Here is a 20,438-nt window from a genome sequence, read left to right as displayed (position 1 = left end):
CACAGTCAGGTAGTACTGCAAAACAACCTGGCAAGCTTCAGCAAGATTTACGATTATTATTTCTTTTCAAATCTGACTGAATTTCAGTGGCATTTGAGTTCTTGGGATATTTCAGAGCTGTAGGAGTAGCAGCTCCAAGTCCAACCTCAGGTGGGATCGGCACAGGGAACCTGTGCCTTCGTCTTGCATAAAATGGAGCAAAGCAAGCATCCAAGAGCTGACAAAGTTAAGCAGAATCTGAGCTCCTGTGGACTGTGTCATGTCTTCAAGAGAGACCAGCACTCTTTTCTCATCTCAGTTCTTTTGCCAATTTGATGCATATGTTCTTGTGTTTGTTTGATGGGTTTCCTTCTCCATACAAGCAAATAAATAGGTGGACACGGCTCTTGCACAGTGAATTCCCTGGCTAAGAGGAAAAGGAAAACGTGTCTGTTGAGTAATGAGCTGCGTTATTTCTGAAAACAAGATGTTGTAAATACATAATCAATGTGTGAGTTTGATTTCTGTTAGGAGAGGTGACAGAGAGAAGTTGCAAGTGTGAGAGGGGAAGCGTCCCGCAGGCTGTGTGTGAAGGTTATGGGGGCCTGGCTAGGAAAGGGCAGTTAGAGGCATGGGTGTGAAAAGGGTATGGTTGTAAATCAGCGTGCCCTGAAGAGGAGAATGAAATTTCAACTTTCTGCTGATGTCAGGGGTGCAAATTTGGAAAGGATGGCTTTTTCTTTTAAAGGTGGTTATTACAGAATGATGAAACGGGTCTCATTCTCTCCAGCCTGTATTAATTGCCATTAGGTAAACCAGTGACAACAAGTACTGTTGCCATTCAGTACCACTTTTTCACACCCATTTAAGTGACCACAGCAGTGAGTCTATGGTCCAAGGACTGTAAAACCTAAACAGTGTGCAAAGTGCAAACACAGGTCAGCATGACAAGTATGTCACTTCTCAGTGATGCTTCTTACATCCACATTGCAGAGGGGAATCCTGCCTGTTTGCCGTGTGCTCTAACTCAACATGTTGCAGATGACTCAGACCGGTATTTTTGAGCAGAAACAATGAAGAACTGGGTTTTGCTCCAGGGTATTCTTGTGGAATGATGGTGTCTTCTTCACTTAACTTCTGACTCTGTCACAAAAATGATAAATTACATCAGTGAAAGCAAGAGCTACCAGATGTTATGCAAATGTGTCTGAGTAAGGCCAGTACAACATAGCAAAATATATTTCTGATTTTGAGTACTTTTTTCCTAATTATTTCTTTTTTACAATTAAGCATAAATCCACCGTTGTTTCAGGGGAACCCAGTGCACCCAAACTGGAAGGGCAGGTGGGAGAAGACGGAAACTCCATCAAAGTGAACGTAATCAAGCAGGATGATGGTGGCTCCCCAATCAGGCATTACCTGATCAAGTACAAAGCTGTAAGTATGACCAGTGCCTAAGCCTTATCTGTCTGTAGCATGTTCAGTACTCAGACATTACTATGCAAGCTGTTACCTTGGCAGACAGCTCTGAAACTAAGATCTTGTGGGTGCCCCATCCCTGCAGGCTCTCAAGGCCAGGTGGGATGGGGCCCTGGGCAGCCTGAGCTGGTGTGGGGCAGCCCTGCCCATGGCCGGGGGATTGGAATTGAGTGATCTTCAAGGTCCCCTCCAACCTGAGTCATTCTATGGTCTTGCAGGTAGACCTGTACAGAATATCAAAAGGATAATGTGTCAAAACCGTAAATTCCAGCAGAGATTAAACAGCTTCTTACCCTAGCCCACTCTGCCTTTGTCTCAAGGTACCTTGAAAATGAACATCTGCATTCCCTGAAACTGGAGTAGGAATCATCAAGTTGCTAGTTGAAAAATCCCTTTTGAAAATCCTTCTTAAACAGTGCAGAGTAGAACAGTCCTGATAAGCTAGGCCAGACACAAGGTCAGAGGTAGGTCTGTGCTGCAGAAGATACAGCTTCACACTCTGAGGGGTATAAGAATGCTCCTAACGTAGAACCCTTCCCACTTTTCCATTTGTTAATTAGCTGTTACCCTGCTCTCGGAGCTGACCGCTAACGTTGTGCCATTTGTTTTGTATCCCCGCCTGCCACGATGTTGTCCTGCAGAAACATTCCTCAGAATGGAAACCAGAGATCAGACTGCCTTCTGGCAGCGACCACGTCATGCTCAAGTCTCTGGACTGGAATGCAGAGTATGAGGTTTACGTGATAGCTGAAAACCAGCAAGGGAAGTCCAAACCTGCTCACTATGCTTTCCGGACATCTGCTCAGCCTACTGTCATCCCAGGTATGGCAATCATAAGCTTTACCATTGTTTTCTGCTTCCAATTAATGCAACAGCGCTGCATCCTTTAATGTGCCTGAGTAACCCTGACAACTTGCTTGCTTAAAGGCATTATCATAATTGGTTACCCATCTAAAGCTTGATTTTTGCCACGTACATACCTGCAGTGTAGTCCACGTTACGGTATGTACAGCATTAGCAGTACACTGGTAGGAATGCAACCTGACAAAGCTGTCTGACTGCTCGCACGACGTGTTGGCTTTAGTATCAGGGTAACAGCATTGCCAGATGTGAAAAGCAGTGGACGGAAAAGGCTTTCTGAAACCAGAAAGTAAGATTCACAGCTTCAACTAAAGCAAGGGAGACCACTTACATCTCTGGTGCAATGCTTTTCACAATTCAGATTTCCCTTCCAAACCTGCTTTGTGCTTGCTTACTGCCCATTTGTCCATCAAGTTCAGTCTTTGGAGAAAAAAGACACGAGGAGTTTGCTAGTGGTCATAAAGGGAGAGAGGGAAAAAAACTTTCTCTGAAAAGTTTTTATTAAATAAAACAGAGATTAAAAAAATGTAATTTTGAAGTAGCATTGTTTTCATGTCTGGCAGTGAGTTAGAGAATGGTAACCAAATTGCATCAGAATGCTGTTGGAAACTTGTTTCAGACAGACTCCTCAAAAAGTGAGGTAAAAACATAAATGCCATGAGAAACAGGCAGGCCCTATGAGGTGAGGTGCTAGCAATCCTGCGGTTTGCTGGCAGGCATTTAAAGACAGGCAGTGTTTATTGTGATGCAGGTGTAGTCTTGAACCACTTAATAACCCAAAAAGCTCAGGGATGGAATTGCTGGAGCAGCTGTAAACTGAAGCTCAGACTGGCCAGGGGCAGACGGGCACACTGCGGGTCAAGTCCTCACTGCACAGCCCGACTGAAGCAGCTTTGTGCCCAGATTGGTCCATGCTGAAGCCAGTGACTGGATTGTATTCAGTCCTCTAGGTTCTTAGCTCAGCCTCATGTTTTTGCTCAGAATTATCTAAGTTTTCAAAAGTCTTCCCCTTGCATTGAAAATTTAGTCCTTAATCCACCCCTATCCCTGTCCTGTCTGAAGCAAACAGCTGAGAGCTGGTGCAGTTTGTGTGCTGGGCCTCCGCTCAATCAAGCCAGGTAGCATTGCTGAGCATCCAAACGAGTGACCTGGATGGCTGGGGCTTGAAGATGCGTACAGCAGCGAGCACGAGGATGGGGAGGGCGAGAGAATGGGGCAAAACACAGACTGGGAAGTGTGTTCAAACAAGGCTGTAGTTTGCGTGGGAAGGACACTCCGTAACTCATTAAGCAACTTACCTCTGATTCTCATTTTCAGCAGCATTACTACTACTTACTACTCTCATATATTTGAAGGACAACTGTGACTAATGAGGCAGAGGAAGGTGGGGATAATTTGGCAAAGAGCGCCTTAACTTCAGGCCAGAACAGTGGAACACAGAGTGGAAGCAGCAGACGGAGGGTTCCTTTACTGTTGTGCATCTCCTCAGGGAAAGGTTTCAAGAACTGATAAGCAATTTTTTTTTCTTCCACACTGCAGTGCTACCTCTCCATGCTAGTACTCTCTCTTTGCCTTTGATACACACTTGTAGGGTGCCAGGAGGTTCCTGGGACAGCTGGGATGTCTTGCATAGAGTATTATCAATCTTTGAGAACTCCGTTTCCTTTGGAATATGCAGTTCATGCTGTAGTCCATGGCAAAGGAAGAGCAATAATTTCAGATTCCACTGAGCCCTTTAAATGCAACAGAAACTGAGACAGAACTCCTTAAAAGAAGGGGAATTTTTAAAATGTCCACCTTGTTTTTGTGGGTGCAGTTTCCTTGGCCTCTCAGGAATTGCTCCTCACTTTATCTGATGTGAAGCACGGGAGAAGTCAGGATCTCAGCTTGCTCGTTCCAGTGTTGCACTTGGAAATGTTGGAAGCACTTTGAAAAACATTTATTTTCAGATTGCAAACTTGCTGCAGGATTGGCACAGCAGGTGAATGCAGATGTTTCTTGGGAAGGATGTGCCTTGGTTCAGGAGCAAGTAGGGCATGGTGCAAGGACGTGACTGCTGCTGCCCGTGCTGCATTGGTGACTCGGTTTCTCTAGCTTGCTTCATTTTGTACAGACCTTTGGCTTTTATTCGGCCTTTCGAGGTATTTCCAGATGCTTTGGTTCCCTGATTCTCCAAACTAATAATGTTCAACAAAGTACTTCCAGAGGCCAGCCTAGATTTCTCTGACATGCAATTACAGGGCTCTGTTGACATGAAGGCTACTTCGCCAAATTGCAGTAGTGAAGAGGCTCTGTGCATGACTTTGCTTCAGCACCTCCATAGAGTTTTCACTTTCCAGTGTCCTGGAAGGATGAGGGAATTAATGAAAATGATGATTGCATTAGATCACTGCACAGGCAACTGGAAGGCTGAATGGAAAAACTCCCGAGCCTGCCTCCCCTCTGCAGAGGTCTTGCTCACCTGGATGTGTTATCCAAACCCCCCAGTGCAGTAAGTGCTGGGGGAAGGACTTGGGCAGGCAGGCGGATCGCTTGTTTGCTGCGGAAGAGCCACTGTTGTTTTTCTTTTCCTTTGGAATAGGCGGTGTTGTCCTTTCAAATATCAGCTAGGCATTTTCTTGTGTTGATTGCTGAGCCTTCTGTTCCATCATTTTTAATCTCATTTGCTTGCTAACCCTGTAACCCCTGACTTGAACTCTGCTCTGCAGCTTTGGACTTTGCTGAGCTTCTGAACCTGGCCCTTTTGTCGCTGTGAATGTGCTAGTGCTTTTTTCTAACCTTTAGCCATTTTAGTTTACTAAATTAAATAAACCTTTGATTCTTATGTTTTCTATATTTATGACCTAATTTTTTTTATCTATTTTTCTCTGTCTCTCTTTTTTCTTTCTTTCTTCCTTGTCCTTTCTTCCCTCCCCTCTTCCCCTTATTCCTTTCCTATGTCTGTCGTCATACATGTCACCTTGGATCTCACGGGGAAACATCCACGCTTGCCACATGCACCAAATTTGCTTTTTAAACAACCATATTTTCCCCTCCTGGGAACCATTGTCTGGCACCTGCAGCGACCTTGGGAAGTCCATCAACGTCGTCCTCCTTTGTTTCATTGCTTCTTTCTGCAGTGACTCTGCTTTTGCTCTGTTAGAAACTTAAAATAAAGCAATATTTGCTTGAAGAGGCCTGGGTCCTGCCAAGGTGTTGAAAGCAGATAACTTTGTTTCAGAGGATCCCGTCAGTTCAGGAGGGCGGGGGGGGAAATCCTGTCTTTTGAAAGAGTTAATATTTTGTAACGAGGAAAAAAGGTTTAAGCCAAGTGTTTTATCTTTAACAACTTTTGTTACTTGTGATGAATTTGCCCTTTTTAATGAATGTAAAGGAAGATTTTTTTGCTTGCTCGCTTTTTTCATCGTAGGAAAGTACAGTATTGAAAGCCTTTTTAGAAAGTCCCCCACGCACACACACAAAAAGCCCCACAAATGGATCTTTGCTGATTTGTCGACACATCTGGTGCAGATCACCACTGTGTTGAGCACAGAGTTTCTGAAGCCCTACCCACAAACATCAGCCAGGAGAATGAGAACAGGGAAGCAAACTTGCCAGAGAGAATCCTGTTGACTGCCCGTGTTCCCCGATGGGCTTTTGCAAGTGGGTTCAAATCTCTGGCCGTTAGGTTGTCCCGATGTGGTGGCATGAATACAAACATCTGTGGGAACTGCACCGAAGACATTTCTTTCTTTCTCCTTTCATGTGGTTGATCCCCTGGGACTCCATTGGCCCTCTGTGTGCAGTCAGATATCCCATGACCCATAGTGGATCTGGGGCACCATCCAGCCCAAGAACACACAGATTTGCAGTGGATGCTTGTCTAACGTTGCCTGGTTCTCCACTACTGTACTATCAGCTTCATAGAGAGAGATCTCTTTTCTTGCCATTCTAACAGAGAAGATTAGCTTGAATCAAATGACCTGATGATCTAAATGATTATTACTACTGATCTTTAATCATATTCATGGTTAACTGTGCATGTGACACTGTCAGACAGGATTAATCCTTGGTGTAAATATAATGCAGCTTTGTTACTGAGCTCTGTGTATTGCATTTCGTTGAACAAATTGCAGGTGATTTTCGTTTTTCTTTTTTTTTTTTCCTTTTTTTTTTCCTCAAAAAGAAAAGAAAACAAAACCGTGTGCACCTCATGAATCATCTTTTGTGATGGGAAATCCATTTGGTTCTGTTGCTCTTCTAAAAATGGGTGTCTCTCTCCATCTGGGTCTCTCTTTCTCTGTAAATGGGCCTGGGGTGGAAAAGAGTGGAATTGTTGGCGCAGTTATTGAGCTGTCTGTACAGAACGTCTCAAATGCTCTCCCTTGTGCAGAATGAGATTAATCTTTCTACCCAAATGCTAATAGGGACAAAGAACAAACCCTGCCATCATCAGTCTTGTCTATCTGTACGTTTTATGCTCTGCACATAAGACTCCCCTGTGTTTATTCAGACCTTGTTCATGATAATTTGTGGATTTCTTTTCTGTCTAAATTATAAATGAAAACTTTTTGCGGGCATTGCACACAAAAGTATGTGGATATTTTTTTAACCAAACAAAATGGACAAAGCCACGCTCTCACCTCCGGTGTTCTGGAATGTAGCTAATTTGTTTGACTTTCTGAGCTTACACCTTAGTATAATGGAAGTAGTCATAATCCTAAAAAGTTGTGCGAACTTCCCATAGCTGAGTTTATTAAATTCATCTCTAGATCTGGTATCAGCTTGTCTTCCCCTTGCCTGTAGGCACAGGTTGAGGTGTAGGTGAGGTTGAGCACCCAACTCTGGAGTATTAAAATCAACTTGCCAAAGCTATTGCTGGTCATAACTGGTAGATGAAGAGAGAGCAGCCCCTCTGGGTGCCATTCTTTCTCCAAGGTTGTGGAGATGCATTACCTTCCCATGGGCTGCTACCTGCAGAGACTAAGCAAAGCCCGGGTCACTGGCAGAGTGAAAGCTGTATTAAATGGTTCCCCTACTCAACTGAAAACAGGAGTCCAATCAACATGGAATATATACAAAAAGAGGTCCTGTCCCTGTGTTTGGAAAAATAAAGAACATAAGTGATATTTTCACCACCTGTTTACATAGGTTCGTAACGTGTTAGATTTCAGACACACGCATTGATCTTGATCTCTGACAGTCAACATGGACAAGATCCCAGGCCTTATTCTTGATGTCAATACACTTTTTAAAAGCTTGCAGAAAAGCCAGTGCTCTTTTTCTGTACTTAGAGGTGGGACAGATTCAGAACTGGAACCTGAAGAGGCTCAAACACTCAGATTTTCAGCACACACACAACTTTGCAAGTACATGTTCTGTGGGAATGCCATACTTTTGGGAAGGCTGGGGTCTGGGCCCTATAGAAGAGATGATTCCATGTACGATGAACTGCAGTGCTGTGCAGGATCTCTCCTGGCCCCTGGGATGCCAGTAGCTGTATTCCCAGTTTGTCGTTCACTTTCTACATTCTTTGGGAGATATCTGATGACGCATTCCTTTGGCTGCCTGTCAAACGGGAGAGACCTTGTTCAATAGGAGGGAATGGCCTCAAGTTGTGCCAGGGGAGGTTCAGGTTGGATATTAGGAAGAACTTCTCCAAAAGAGTGGTCGGGCACTGGCACAGGCTGCCCAGGGAGGTGGTGGGGTCACCGTCCCCAGAGGTGTTCAAGAACAGTGGAGGTGTGGCACTGAGGGACACGGTCAGTGGGCAGTACTGGTGGTAGGTGGGCAGTTGGACTGGATGATCTTAGAGGTCTTTTCCAACCTGAATGCTTCTATGATAATGTTCTCATCTACAAAAATCAGTTGCAATTGCTCACACCTTATTTCTTTTAGATAAAAACACGTTTTTGAAGCTTTCCTGATTCTTGCAGCTAGTGGAGTAGAGTGAGCAGCCAAGTGGCACGGCGGGTGTGCATTGCAGTAGTGCAGAGGTAGGACATGCTGTGGCAGGGGTCAGACTGCGGATCAGACTGCTTTATTCCCAAAGGCAGGATCTTCATAAGACTTTCTGCTTATAGTTCTTCCTTTTGTATGCTCATTAACCCCATTTTCATCCTTGGAAAAGAAATCAGTCATAGGGAAATACAGAGCTTGGTGCTAGGAGCCGATCGCTGGCGGAGCCACTGTGTTGGTGACAATCTGAGGAGTTCAGTTGTGCTTCTGGAAAGTATCTCTTGCTTTCTTGATGTGAAAGGAGTGCTTTCAACAGACTGCTGGGCATTTCTGCTTCGCAGTACTTAAGGTTAAAGTAAGCATAAGCTGTCGGGCCTAATTCCACGTGGAAACAGGCGTTGTTGTCACATGGAGTAGATGGTTACTTGCATTTTGCATTTCTCCCCTGTAACCTGTGCAGGGTGTTTGACAGTGTTAATAGAGTTGTGCAGGTGCTTGCCAATGGCTGTCAGAGAACTAACACTCTGCTTCCAAACATGGGCCACAGGTACACACAAACATAGGAGAACCTGTCGCTGTCATCTGAAGTGGAATGGCACGTGTTGTTTGGAACACCACCCATCTGTTCCTTCCATTTTTGCTTTCTGTTCCTAATCCTAAGTAGAGAAAGGCGAATATTCAGACAGTCTTTTCAGCAGCAGTACTAAATAACCTCCATATCATCCCTCCTTAGAAAGTAAAGCAAATATGTTCAGTCAAATGGATGGAGGAAGACATGACGTTCTGCTCTAATATGGGGATTTCTGTTACAATTTCATACCTTATTTCTGGCCAAAACTCATCCACCTCCTGTTTCCAGCTTTTGGAATTTGTTGTATCTTTGCTCAAATAAAGTGCCTTTATTGTATGTACTGTCCTGCTGCATGTAGGTATTTATAGGGCTGCCATGACCTAATCCATTCCTACACATTTCTTTGGTTAAGTTATATTGACTGTGTTTCCCAAGTCCGTTTTTTTTTTTGTTTCAGTTGTTCAAACCGGATTGTGGTGTATCCCTGTGTAGCCTTCTTCCTCAGCATTGTTTTTGAGCAGCAGCTCTGTGTGATGCTTTCCCACAGGCACCTCTAGCAGCCTGACAAGGAGCTCATTCCCAGGGAGATGCTGTAGATGAGAAAAGTTTGACACAGCCTTAGTTTTTCCTCCAGGAGCTGCTGTGATCAGGACTGTGTTAACTGTTGCATAATCCATGCAAGAATCCTGAATACATTAGAAGACAAAATATATGTCCTCCTCCCTCTCCGCATGCATTGGAGGCTGATGAATTCATTTAATTACACAGCTTGATGCGAGGTGCTGGCAGAGGCTGTGGCACAGACGTTCTGCCAAGCACTCCCTGGACTTGTGCTCTAAGTGTCAGACCTGGGCGCCTCAGAGTGACTTTTAGATAAAGGAAAATACAGGAAAAAAAACAAAAAAAACTTTCCTGTTGGAGTCCTGAGTCCCTCGATACATCACCTCAAAATGAAACAACATTTACCTCCCTTATGCTAAGGATGTTCTCTCTTCTGTCTTTAAGTAATAAAAGAATGGTGGAGACCAGGAGGCTTCCTAGAGCTCCAGAAATAATCAGTAATCTTTCCACGTGCTGTAGTCAGCATGGATTAGCCTCAGGGGCCAAATGCTGCTTCACAGGGCTTTTCCAGCAAAGAGATTCCAAGTGTTTGGGGGTTTTGACATCCAGTGATAAAAAAAAAAACATAGTAGAAATTATCAGAATTACATCTTAGTGAAAGAACCGTGCAAGGCTCCTAAGGACAAAACATGCTCACCCTTCTCAGCTGTCTCAGTAAACACGAGTGACAGGCTCTATCAAATGCACAGCCCTTGTTGAGCGCGTGGGCCCCGGGTGAGAAGCGAAGCATGTGAGGGCTGAGACTGGCTGGTCTGAGCGGTGCCGGACCTCTGATGGATGCTGAGCTGTGCATGAACTCAGCAGAACGCTCCCCTGCAGAGCAGCAGCTTGGGAAGAACTATTCTGAATCAAACAAGGGGAACAAAAAGTGGGTTGTGTTTAGGGCATGGGAGCAAGAGGCAGGGAAGCCACAGCTGATGTCTTTTAAGAAGAGTTTCCTTCATCAGGGAGTTAATTCTTGCACAAATGACACAGACTTAGTCCTGTCAGCCTGGTATGCTCCAGCCCCGTCAGCCTTCCTGCAGATAACACGGAGAGTTTTAGCTGATAGCAGAGGAATTAACCAGCTCAGCCCAAACAGTTCTGTGAAGGTCCTTTCTTTAATATGGGTCAGTGAAGATGGAGTATGACGGGCGGTTCTAGTGCTGCTTGGTTTGCAGAGCACTTGCCCTGACGGTGCCTCGTGACCGGACTCAAGGGCTCACTCACACTGCCCAGCTGAATTGCCTTGGCTGTTGTAAATTTGGAGGCTGGTCTTACTTGTGCAAGTGTCTCACCTTTGTATTCAAATTTTGAAATCAACAAAGATTGTAAGTTTCAGAGAGCAGCATGAATTTGGGTCAAATTCTATACTGCAATGCATGTGAATATATGTTTCTTGCCTGTGGATTTTACTGCTTATTGCCTGGCTGCTGCCTTAAAATCACTGTAGGTTTCATTAGTACAACTGCTGCTGCCATGAACACCGCCCCGCGTTGTTTCGAAAGGCACCATGGAAGAAGCTAGCAGACCTTCCCAGCCTGTGCTGGTTAGAGCACTGCTAGTGAACCTTGGCAAGTCTGGTTCCTCCAGCAATTCCATTCACTTCCTGGAGCGAGTCCCAGCTTTGCTGCATGCCTCACTCACATCCCCGAATCCCGGGAGACACTGATCTGTCCCTGCCAGAGGCCACTCTTCATCTCTTTCATGCTGCTGAAAGTTCATGTCAGGTGGCAAAGCTCATGAGTCCCTGTTCACACAAGGGCTTGCTTGGGAACACGAATATATGAAGAGACAGGGAGCAGCTTTGCAAGACCCCTGTAAAAGCAGAGCTTGTCAGCTTCTTGAAGTGTGTTCATTTGCACCATATAAGGGGCTGATCAACATTCAGGCCCCTCTGGTGTTTCCCAGCACTCAGTGTCCCACCAGGGAACACCATGCTACGGAGCCCAGGCTTCACTTCCAGCCATGATGCTTGCCCTTGTTCTAGGCTGGCAGCAGCAGAGTCACTGCGTGCCCATTGGGGAGGTGGTGAAAGAGAACAGGAACCATTCAGAGTTCCATCTGGGTATACATTACAGCAGAAAAGTTTTCCGTGTTCTGCTTTCCCTGGCCTTAGGCCAACAGAGACTGGAAAATCCTTGTCAGGTTCCAACAAACCTGTCTTTTCAGGTAGGTTGTCGTGCATGTCTATAGGACAAAGTACTGATTACTACACATGGCTGCTGGAGAAAAAGTGCATGTTTTATAAGGTTCCTGTGCTTGCAACCTATAGCCAAGTCTGAGCCATAGGTAGCCCCAGCTCACCTTCTAACTACAATGCTTTCTTTTCTTCTCTTTTGGTCTCTGAAGCCAGCACTAGCCCTACGTCAGGCCTGGGGACTGCTGCCATTGTAGGCATTCTCATTGTTATCTTTGTGCTGCTCCTGGTGGCTGTGGATGTCACCTGCTACTTCCTGAACAAATGTGGCCTGCTAATGTGCATTGCTGTCAACTTGTGTGGCAAGTCTGGACCAGGAGCCAAGGGCAAAGACATGGAGGAGGGCAAAGCTGCCTTCTCGTGAGTACCATCATCAGTTCTTTTACCGTTCTATTGGGGGTTACAAAAAAGAATCTGCTGTCCAGGGCAGTTTATTTGTTGCAGTCACCACAAGTATTTGAAGCATGTCTTTGCAGGAGGATACCTAGTGTGAATAGTAACTAATCTCTATATAATCTCTACGATTCTAATTAATTCCCTTGTTACAGGAAAGATGAGTCCAAGGAGCCTATTGTGGAAGTGCGGACTGAAGAGGAGCGGACCCCCAACCATGATGGGGGAAAACACACAGAGCCCAACGAGACCACCCCACTGACAGAGCCAGAGTATGTTGCTATTCATCAATCTTAGCACAGAGTCGGTACAGAACCCTCATTTGCTTTAACTGCTGATCACGCATGCACATGCCATAGGGCAGGAAGAGAGGAAGAAAGGTAAAATCTTCACGTTTGGTTTCTGACATAGCAATGAGAAAATGCTTCCTCTCTTCCCTGGCTGACTCCCACCTGCTTTGATGGCATTTGCAGTGGGACCCACTGCTAAAATGGCTCTGCTGGAAGTCTCTGTGAGGTGAGAAGAGAAAGGAGGCTGTGTCCAGAAGCTGCACTGAAATTCAGAAGCAAAGCACTGTAGAGTAGCTGAGATCTATATGCTTGTGATTTTCTTGCCTTGTCTTACTGGGATTTTATCTTGGTTACCTTCCTCTACAAATGTTTTTTCGTAGTTCATAAGCCTGAGGTGGTGTTCTCAGGCACACTGGCTTCTACTGGAGTAAACCAATTGTTTTGTCCAACCTCTCATCCGTGTATTTCTTAAGCAATCAGTGCTACATCATGGCTGCTAAAGCGTAATTACACTGTCAGGTGTTGTCCTAAAGCAACCCCTATTCCAGCTAGAAAAATAGGCAGAGATTAATCTAGTCAGAAGGGTGGAAAACATTGCCTCTAAGTTGCATGCATGTATATATTTTATGTGTGTGTATGTGAGGACAAGAATTAAGTTCTGTGTGGTTTGATGAAGGCCTTAGACTTGTTGGTGAAAGCACAGGGCAGAGACATGAGACTGCCTGTGAATTCAGGAGTCCTGCACTGGGACATTGCTGCGTGGTTACAGATGGCACTAGGCTGCAAGCTCTGGGAATTGGTAGAAAGCTTCCTTGTAAGGTTAGATGTGAGAGGATGAGAAAGAAGTTAGCCTAAAAGAGAAGACTCTCTGCAAGTCAGCAGGGTTGCATTTGACCAAGACCTGAAGCATAATTGGTGTGAACAAGCCACTCCTGAAGGTTGTGTCCTCTCTGCTCTTCCTTCTCTTCCTAGTTGTCCTTCAGTCACCCTGCCAGCCCTTGCTGCCCTTTGTGCATTTCATCTCTGAAAGCTTTCTCCTCCTCTGCCTCCATGCTGTGTTTGTGTTGTAACACCACGCCATGCTGCTGCTGCCGTGCCACCCACCTGCCCTCTCATGCTTACGCTCTGCTTCCCTTTCCCCATGCTGTCGTTTATGGGCTTCATTGTCTCTATTTCTCTTCTACTCCTGTCCTCTTCACAGGCACACCGCCGATACCGCAGCTACTGTTGAGGACATGCTGCCTTCTGTAACTACGGGCACCACTAACTCTGACACTATCACTGAAACTTTTGCCACTGCTCAGAACAGCCCCACCAGCGAGACCACCACCCTGACCTCCAGTATTGCCCCGCCAGCCACGGCCATTCCTGACTCAAACGCCATGTCGCCTGGCCAGGCTACTCCAGCCAAAGCGGGAGCCGCCCCGGTCTCTCCACCACCACCCTCCTCTACGCCCAAAGTGGCCCCCCTTGTTGATCTCAGCGATACCCCAAGTTCTGCTCCAGCTGCTAATAATTTGTCTTCGAGTGTTCTGTCCAACCAAGGTGCAGTGCTGAGCCCCAGCACTGTTGCTAACATGGCCGAGACCTCCAAAGCGGCAGCTAGTAACAAGTCAGCTGCCCCAGCCCCTGCAAACCTCACTAGCCCTCCAGCTCCATCAGAGCCCAAGCAGGAGGTCTCAAGCACCAAGAGCCCTGAGAAAGAAGCTGCGCAGCCTAGTGCAGTGAAGAGCCCAACAGAGACAGCCAAGAACCCAAGCAATCCGAAGAGTGAGGCTGCTTCAGGCAGCACCACAAACCCCTCCCAGAATGAGGACTTTAAAATGGACGAAGGGACCTTCAAGACACCAGACATTGATCTTGCAAAGGATGTTTTTGCAGCTCTTGGCACTGCTACTCCTGCCAGTGTGGCTAGCGGGCAAGCTCGTGAGCTTGCTTCTTCCACTGCAGACAGCTCTGTACCTGCTGCACCTGCAAAGACCGAGTATGGCTGCCTTTAATCTTCTGTTGGTTGTGTGCTGTGTCTCTTGTGCACTGGTGCTTGTGCTGTGTTCTCGTTGGGTGTTCTCTGAACTAATCTCATTGTTTCCGTAGCAAACTAACTCACCAGTGAACTAACTAAGCAGGGCTTGGCTTTAAAGGTCCAAGAGAAAAGCAGGAATAGGCTGTGCCAGGGCAGCAGAGAAAAGACAATCCCAGGAATCTCTCATCAACATGTGATTCTTTAATATTTTTTTTTTGCAGCTTTGCCTATTGTAGTTTATTCTTTCCTAAAAGAGATTAGAAACAGTTTGGTTTGGTGCAGAGGAAGTGCTGTCCTCAGAGACGAGTTCCTGCAGTTCAGTGAGCACAGCCACCCAAATTCAATTTCCCAGCAGATCAGTGTGCCCATTCAGAACTTATATCAGTATAAGGCAGGGCAGAAACTAGAGCCATGGGAAAGTGTAAAAGTGTGACACCTCTGGATTTCCCCATAGAGGTTGTGGATGTGCCATCCTTGGAAGCATTCAAGGCCAGATTGGATGGGATCCTGGACAGCCCAATCTGCTCATGGCAGGGGGTTGGAAGTGCATGATCTTTAAGGACCCCTCCAACCTAAGCCATTCTATGGGTTTGTACCTAAAGTAACAAAGTAATGCAAAAGGGTAAGGCAGTGTGCTCATGTCTGTGCATGGGTGAGCACTCAATACATTTGAGTCAGGATAACTTGGTAGTGTGTTTGTTGTCCTGGTACACCTGGGATGAGTCTCCATCCACTGTACCTCATCTCCTTTTCACCCAGCCAAGAGAGCACCAGCATGCCCCTAGGCAGGACCGCACTAGAAGTCCTGTGGGAGCCTTATGCCATCTGGACAGGGTCCCCTTTCCTCAGCTGAGATGAATCCACAGCTCGTGTTTGGCAGAGATACCATAACTGGAGTGAAAACAGCATGAAGTTCTCGCCTGCTAACTGGGGGAAGTGTCCCCAGCTGTTACACAGATGTTGGACAAGAACCTTCTTGCTCTGTCAGTTTGGACAGTGGTTGGTGGCAGAGCCATTAGAGCAGAAGCCTGGAAAGTGCTGATCGAAAATGGATAAACTTCTCTTTAGGAAACAAGTACTGAAGTTCCCCGTTCCTTCTGGCTTCCTATATGGACACTGTGTGTTGACAGAGGCAGTTCCTTCAATCCTTCAATTAGGAGGAGCACCTCCTGCTGAGTGAGCAAGGTCTGTGCTTTATTGCTGGAAAGACTCAAAAAGGCAGCTCAGATCTGTTGTGAGAGCAGCTCCCAAAAGCAGGAGGCTGAGTCCACACCACGTCCTTGGCTTCTGCTAAGGAAAGTGTGTTGGTGACACAGGGCTCATTCGTGATGAACATGAATCCTGCAGCTAAAAGCCGCTGCCCCATTGTGCTGAATGCTATAGAAACAAAGAGAACAGAGTGTTGTGAGCTGGTGCTGAGCTGAACGAGGTAGGAAATGATTTGCCTGTAGTGAGGAAACATTTCAACTGAGTGAGCGCAGCTTGGTCTGCGCCACACAAAGGAATTCTTGGTATGGTGGAACACAGAGCTGTGTTCTTTCTGCCAGTGCAGCCACCTTCTACCTGTGCTGCCCATCTGCTTCTCCTTGTTGAAACCAGTATGGCAACTGTGTGCTCGGGGTCATCTCACCCACTGGTCAGGGTGCAGTGGGGTTCCAGCCGTCTCAGGCTGACTTTGCAGCTAATGGGATAGAACGGGAAGGCTACCAGGTGTTCCCAGTGTTGCACTTCCCATGGCTGTGAAGAGCGTTGGACTCTGATTCTGCAGTAAGTGCCAAGGACAGGTGAAGAATCAGTGTTAGGTGTTGACCTTCCCCATGCTTGTGAAAATGCATTTGACAAAATCCACTTACCATGTTTCCTGTCCTGCTGCTACATACTGTGAAATTATGGGGATGACTTCCTGTAGGAAAGGGGATCTACTGCTAAAGTGGCAGTCTGTTTTAACAGGACACTTGGGTGGCATAAATGAGTGATGGTAAAAACCAAATTCATTCGCAGTTGTGTGAGTTTTCCTGTTTTCCTGTGACACTCCACACTGCTGCACACCCTTCTGTGCTTCTGCTGCAGCCCAGTGCATCCTCCCGCTATAGTAGCCCAGTGCAGGAGGAAATTCCAGAAGGATTTCAGTAGAGCTAAGCAAACTGGGGGGAGGTGAGTTTGGTTGTCCTTATCTTTGCATCTGTCATTTTGCACTGCCAAGGAGACACGTTTGAGTGTTTCCAGAAACACTTCTTTCCTGATCGCTAATCTACCACACATGGTCTGTATTTCCCTGTCACTAAACTGTGCCATTTTGGTGATTCTTCTTCAGGAAAACCCCAGTAGAAGACAAATCTGAAGTGCAAGCAACGGAAACTAAGACACCTCCAGCAGAAGTGAAGACGGTCCCCAATGAAGCCACACAAACAAATGAAAACGAGAGCAAAGCATGATCAGCGACAGATGAGAAAACATGACAGAGCGACTTCACCCAAGCATTTTAAACACGAAACACAACACACATCTCATTCCTCTAGTGTCTGTTGCCTTTTTTTTAAAAAAAAAAACAAACAAAACAGAAAATGCATAAATGGGGAGGGGGGGTTCTCTCTTTTTTTCTTTTTTTTTTTTTTCTTAAGATTTTTAGGAAGGTTCTATTTGTTGTGCACTTGCTTTTAAAAAGTAATACGTTTTAAAAACAGGGTTAAACCCATCACCAAATCAGGGGCTCAGATGTCCCCTTGTATATTTAAATAAGCAAAATTGCAAAATACCACTTCCAGCATCGCTGAGGAGCTCAGAGTCAACCAGTCTTAGACAAAAGGAAAAAAGAGAAAAGAAAAAAGAAGACCCTGTTCTTTCCTTGGTTAGAATAGTAGATACAACCACTGTACTGCTTGACTACTTGGTACAGATGGTACCTGATGAACAAAGTCCACAATTTATTTTTATACTTTTCAGTCGAGTTTGAAATATGTAAAGCCTCATAAATAAGTTATAATTTCTGTTCACCTTGTATTCAGTATGCAAAGTGTCTTGAGCTCTTTGTGGCTGAATTCTGTTCTCCACATTAGACATTGATTTGGGGGTTTATTATTTTTGTTAGGAAGAATGCCAAAATTGCAGCTTCGGGGGATGTATTTCAATTTGCAGTATTCAGACTCTACATTTCTTTAAATTTTATGTTAATTTTTTGCCAACTTTTGTTCTCTCCAGTGTTTACAATTGACTTTTTTTTTTTTAACTTTTGTTGTGTTTAAATGTATTTGTAAAATAGCTGCCTTTTTTTTTTTAAAGTAAATCCAGACTCTAGATACTAGGTTAGCAGCATGCTTGCTTTGCAAAGGGAGACATTTTAAAATATCAATGTTTACAGTAGTTTCCCCTTTATCTTTTTTAATTATTATTATTATTATAATTATTATTATTATTTCTTACTGGAGTAAGAAAAAAGAGTAATGCTGGTCTTCGGTTTGTTTTTTTGGGGGGTGGGGCGTGGGGAATATTCCAACCACTTGTCACCAATTGAGCTCTGTATCCAGCAATCCACATAAACACACTTAACTTCGAATGAGAGAGTTGCTGGTGAGAGTTTCCTTATATACTTAAATTTATTAAGACTGTAAGTCCCTTGCTGGACCTGGGCCTGACTGCATAAGAAAAATATCATCTCTGCTTTTTTAGGACATTCTTCTCTTTCCTTCATGGAACCCTCCCAGAGCTTTGAGAAGCAGAAGAGAGACTGTACAGTTAGGGCTGGGCTGGTCTTGTCTTGGATGTTTGACTACATCCGTTTCTCTTTAGAATGTTGGTAAATACCATTTCCTTTGACCCCAGAAACTGATTTAAAAGCAATGACTTTCTGCACTTAAATAAAGTTTTCTTTTGAGGAGTGGTAACGCTAAAACCAGAATGTCCTGCACTCATGTGGGTGATGTTCATGAGCAGAGGGTGCTTGGCAGCATCTAAGTGTCCCTACTCATTGCAGGGAATTTGGACTGGATGACCTTTAAGGGTCCCTTCCAACCCAAAGGACTCTGTGACTCTATGTAAGACCCCTTCTGCAAAGACAGCTCCAGCACATCGTGTCTGTTAAGTCACCCACGTATGCCCTGCAGCATCCAAACCATGGAACCATGGCTGAGCGCTTCGGCAGCAGTGCCAAGACTCCCACTGATGTCCCTGCTCTTTGCATCATGCCTTTAGCCATCAGAGAGGGGCGTTGATGTCGCACGTGCGTTGCTGTGGTGTAGGTGGGAGCTTGCCAGCAAGTTGTCATTGGGAGTCATGGAGTAACACTGAGACTTTGGGGTGGGAAGAAGAGAAGGTTGAGCAGAAGGAAGGCAGAGGAAGACCAGCCCGTTGTATAGAGGCGCTCCTTCTCTGGGGGTTTTGCTTTGTTTGTTTTTCTTTTGGTTTTCTTTCTTTCTTTCTTTTTTTTTTTTTTTCTACTTTAGATCTGCAAGCTTGTGCACTGTGGGTGCGTGACTTTTAGTGTGAAATGTGTTTTTTGTCATAGTATTGAAATAATTGAAAAAAAAAAAAAGCTTCAACATAGTTTGGATGTGGAAGGTGTAGCGGATAGTTCAGATTTAAAATATATATATATTCAGGAAAAAAAAGAGAACAACTCTTAGAAGGAACACAAGCCTTTAAATGACAAACCCGAGCTGACGATGGCATCTGTTGCGTTGCACCAAGGGGACGAGCAGAAGGGTGACAGGGTTGGGAGACCGTGCTCGGCTCAGGTGAACTGAGCCGCTCTCGTTGGTGTGTCCTTCTGAGTATGCAGTCTTTTACAGTGGCATCACATGATTTCAAACTGTGAAAAACAGTGGTTTTGTCATTTGCTAAGTGTGGGGTTTTTGCATTTTTTCCTCAGCTCCTGGGGATGGAAGTGGAGGATGGCTGGATATGCAGGCACAGACACTCAGGCAATACCGTCCCAGGCAGGACAGCAGGGCAGGACAGGTCCTCACTTGAGAGCCTCATGTCAGATTTGGCCCATGCTTGACCCGTGACAGCGGTGTTGGTGTAAGTAAGGTGAAATTTGGTCCGTGGTCCCTAGGACCTCATAAGTTATGCCTCTCTGAGCAGCCAATAGGAGCAAACGCTGCTCAGCACAGTGACCCAGAGCATGTCCAGTGCCACTGGTCAGCACCCAGTGGGTGGCACTGTGGTGGCTGTCACCGGGACTGGCATTTCTGCCATGTAAGGCCACCAGCCCAGGGCCCCATCCGGCACCCAGCTGTGTCACAGCACCCGGTGCCTGCCGGGTTGTGTCTCGTGGATGGAGCCAGCACCGCGTCTGTCCTGCTCCCTTAGTGCCCCTGTGACCTCCCTATCCCCAGTACCCTTAGATTAATTTTGGAGAGCGTTTTTATACTTGCCCTTAATGGAGAATAATTTGTTTTAATTTATAAATATCCCATTCCCAAGGTAGCTTAGGCTTCATTGCTTTTATTTAAACCTTTGAAGAGGGACCAACCTGATGCCGTTTGCGCTGTATATGTTTATATATGTATCCATGCCATACATATATATATCTATATGGCAACTCAGACTGATCTGCTTCTAGTTGTGGAGTGACTACATTTCATGCTGCACCATACGTAACGATGATGAGGTAATAGTGCATCCAGTTGTTCAGCTTTTAGAGTGGAGTTTTATTTTCACACTTTTCTATGGAGCCTTCAAACCCCAGGTTTTCACACTAGGCTGTTTTGATAGTTGTTCTCAGACCTCCACTGACATCCTTACCCAGCATTCCCTACTTTTGGGGGCCTTCTATCTTGTTAAAAAAACAAAAAAACAAAAAATCTTTTTACCGAGTAAAACATCAGTTCCACCTTTATTCCCATTCTCACTGGTGTAAATACTGATACTAACTGAGGATTTTGACTTTGCATTCTGTCAGAATACTGTGTTCAAATAAAAATTACAAAAAAAAAATACCAACAAAAAACCTCATGCCTGCAGTCTGCACTTCTTCAGATGTCAGGAGTTGTGTACAGAGCTCTTCTGGAGTGCCGGGTGCCACAGTGAGGAGCATTTGTCAGGTCTGTCCTTCTGTCCTACTTCACATTACTTCCTTGAGATGACAAACACACCAGTGCTGTTGAA

General features: G+C 45.4%; 1 protein-coding gene across 5 annotated transcripts in view; it reads left to right on the top strand.

Annotated features, from left to right (window-relative positions):
* NCAM1 (neural cell adhesion molecule 1) overlaps window positions 1-18,937 on the top strand; it is an 80,787-nt gene extending 61,850 nt beyond the window's left edge. For 2 of the 5 annotated variants that reach the window (XM_021376009.1, XM_021376008.1), the window contains 6 exons: window positions 1,292-1,416; window positions 2,100-2,280; window positions 11,780-11,987; window positions 12,176-12,292; window positions 13,512-14,294; window positions 16,648-18,937. In XM_021376009.1, coding sequence (XP_021231684.1) covers window positions 1,292-1,416; window positions 2,100-2,280; window positions 11,780-11,987; window positions 12,176-12,292; window positions 13,512-14,294; window positions 16,648-16,768 — 1,535 coding nt within the window. In that variant the 3' untranslated portion in view covers window positions 16,769-18,937. Of the gene's footprint in view, window positions 1-1,291; window positions 1,417-2,099; window positions 2,281-5,381; window positions 6,454-11,779; window positions 11,988-12,175; window positions 12,293-13,511; window positions 14,295-16,647 lie in introns of those variants that run through there. The other 3 variants (XM_021376010.1, XM_021376013.1, XM_021376011.1) reach the window with 3 other exon arrangements.

This window comes from Numida meleagris, chromosome 23, assembly GCF_002078875.1.
Source record: "Numida meleagris isolate 19003 breed g44 Domestic line chromosome 23, NumMel1.0, whole genome shotgun sequence".
NCBI classification, from domain to species: Eukaryota; Metazoa; Chordata; class Aves; order Galliformes; family Numididae; genus Numida; species Numida meleagris.
Note: the sequence above shows the minus strand (reverse complement) of the source record. Positions and strands in the feature narration are given on the sequence as shown.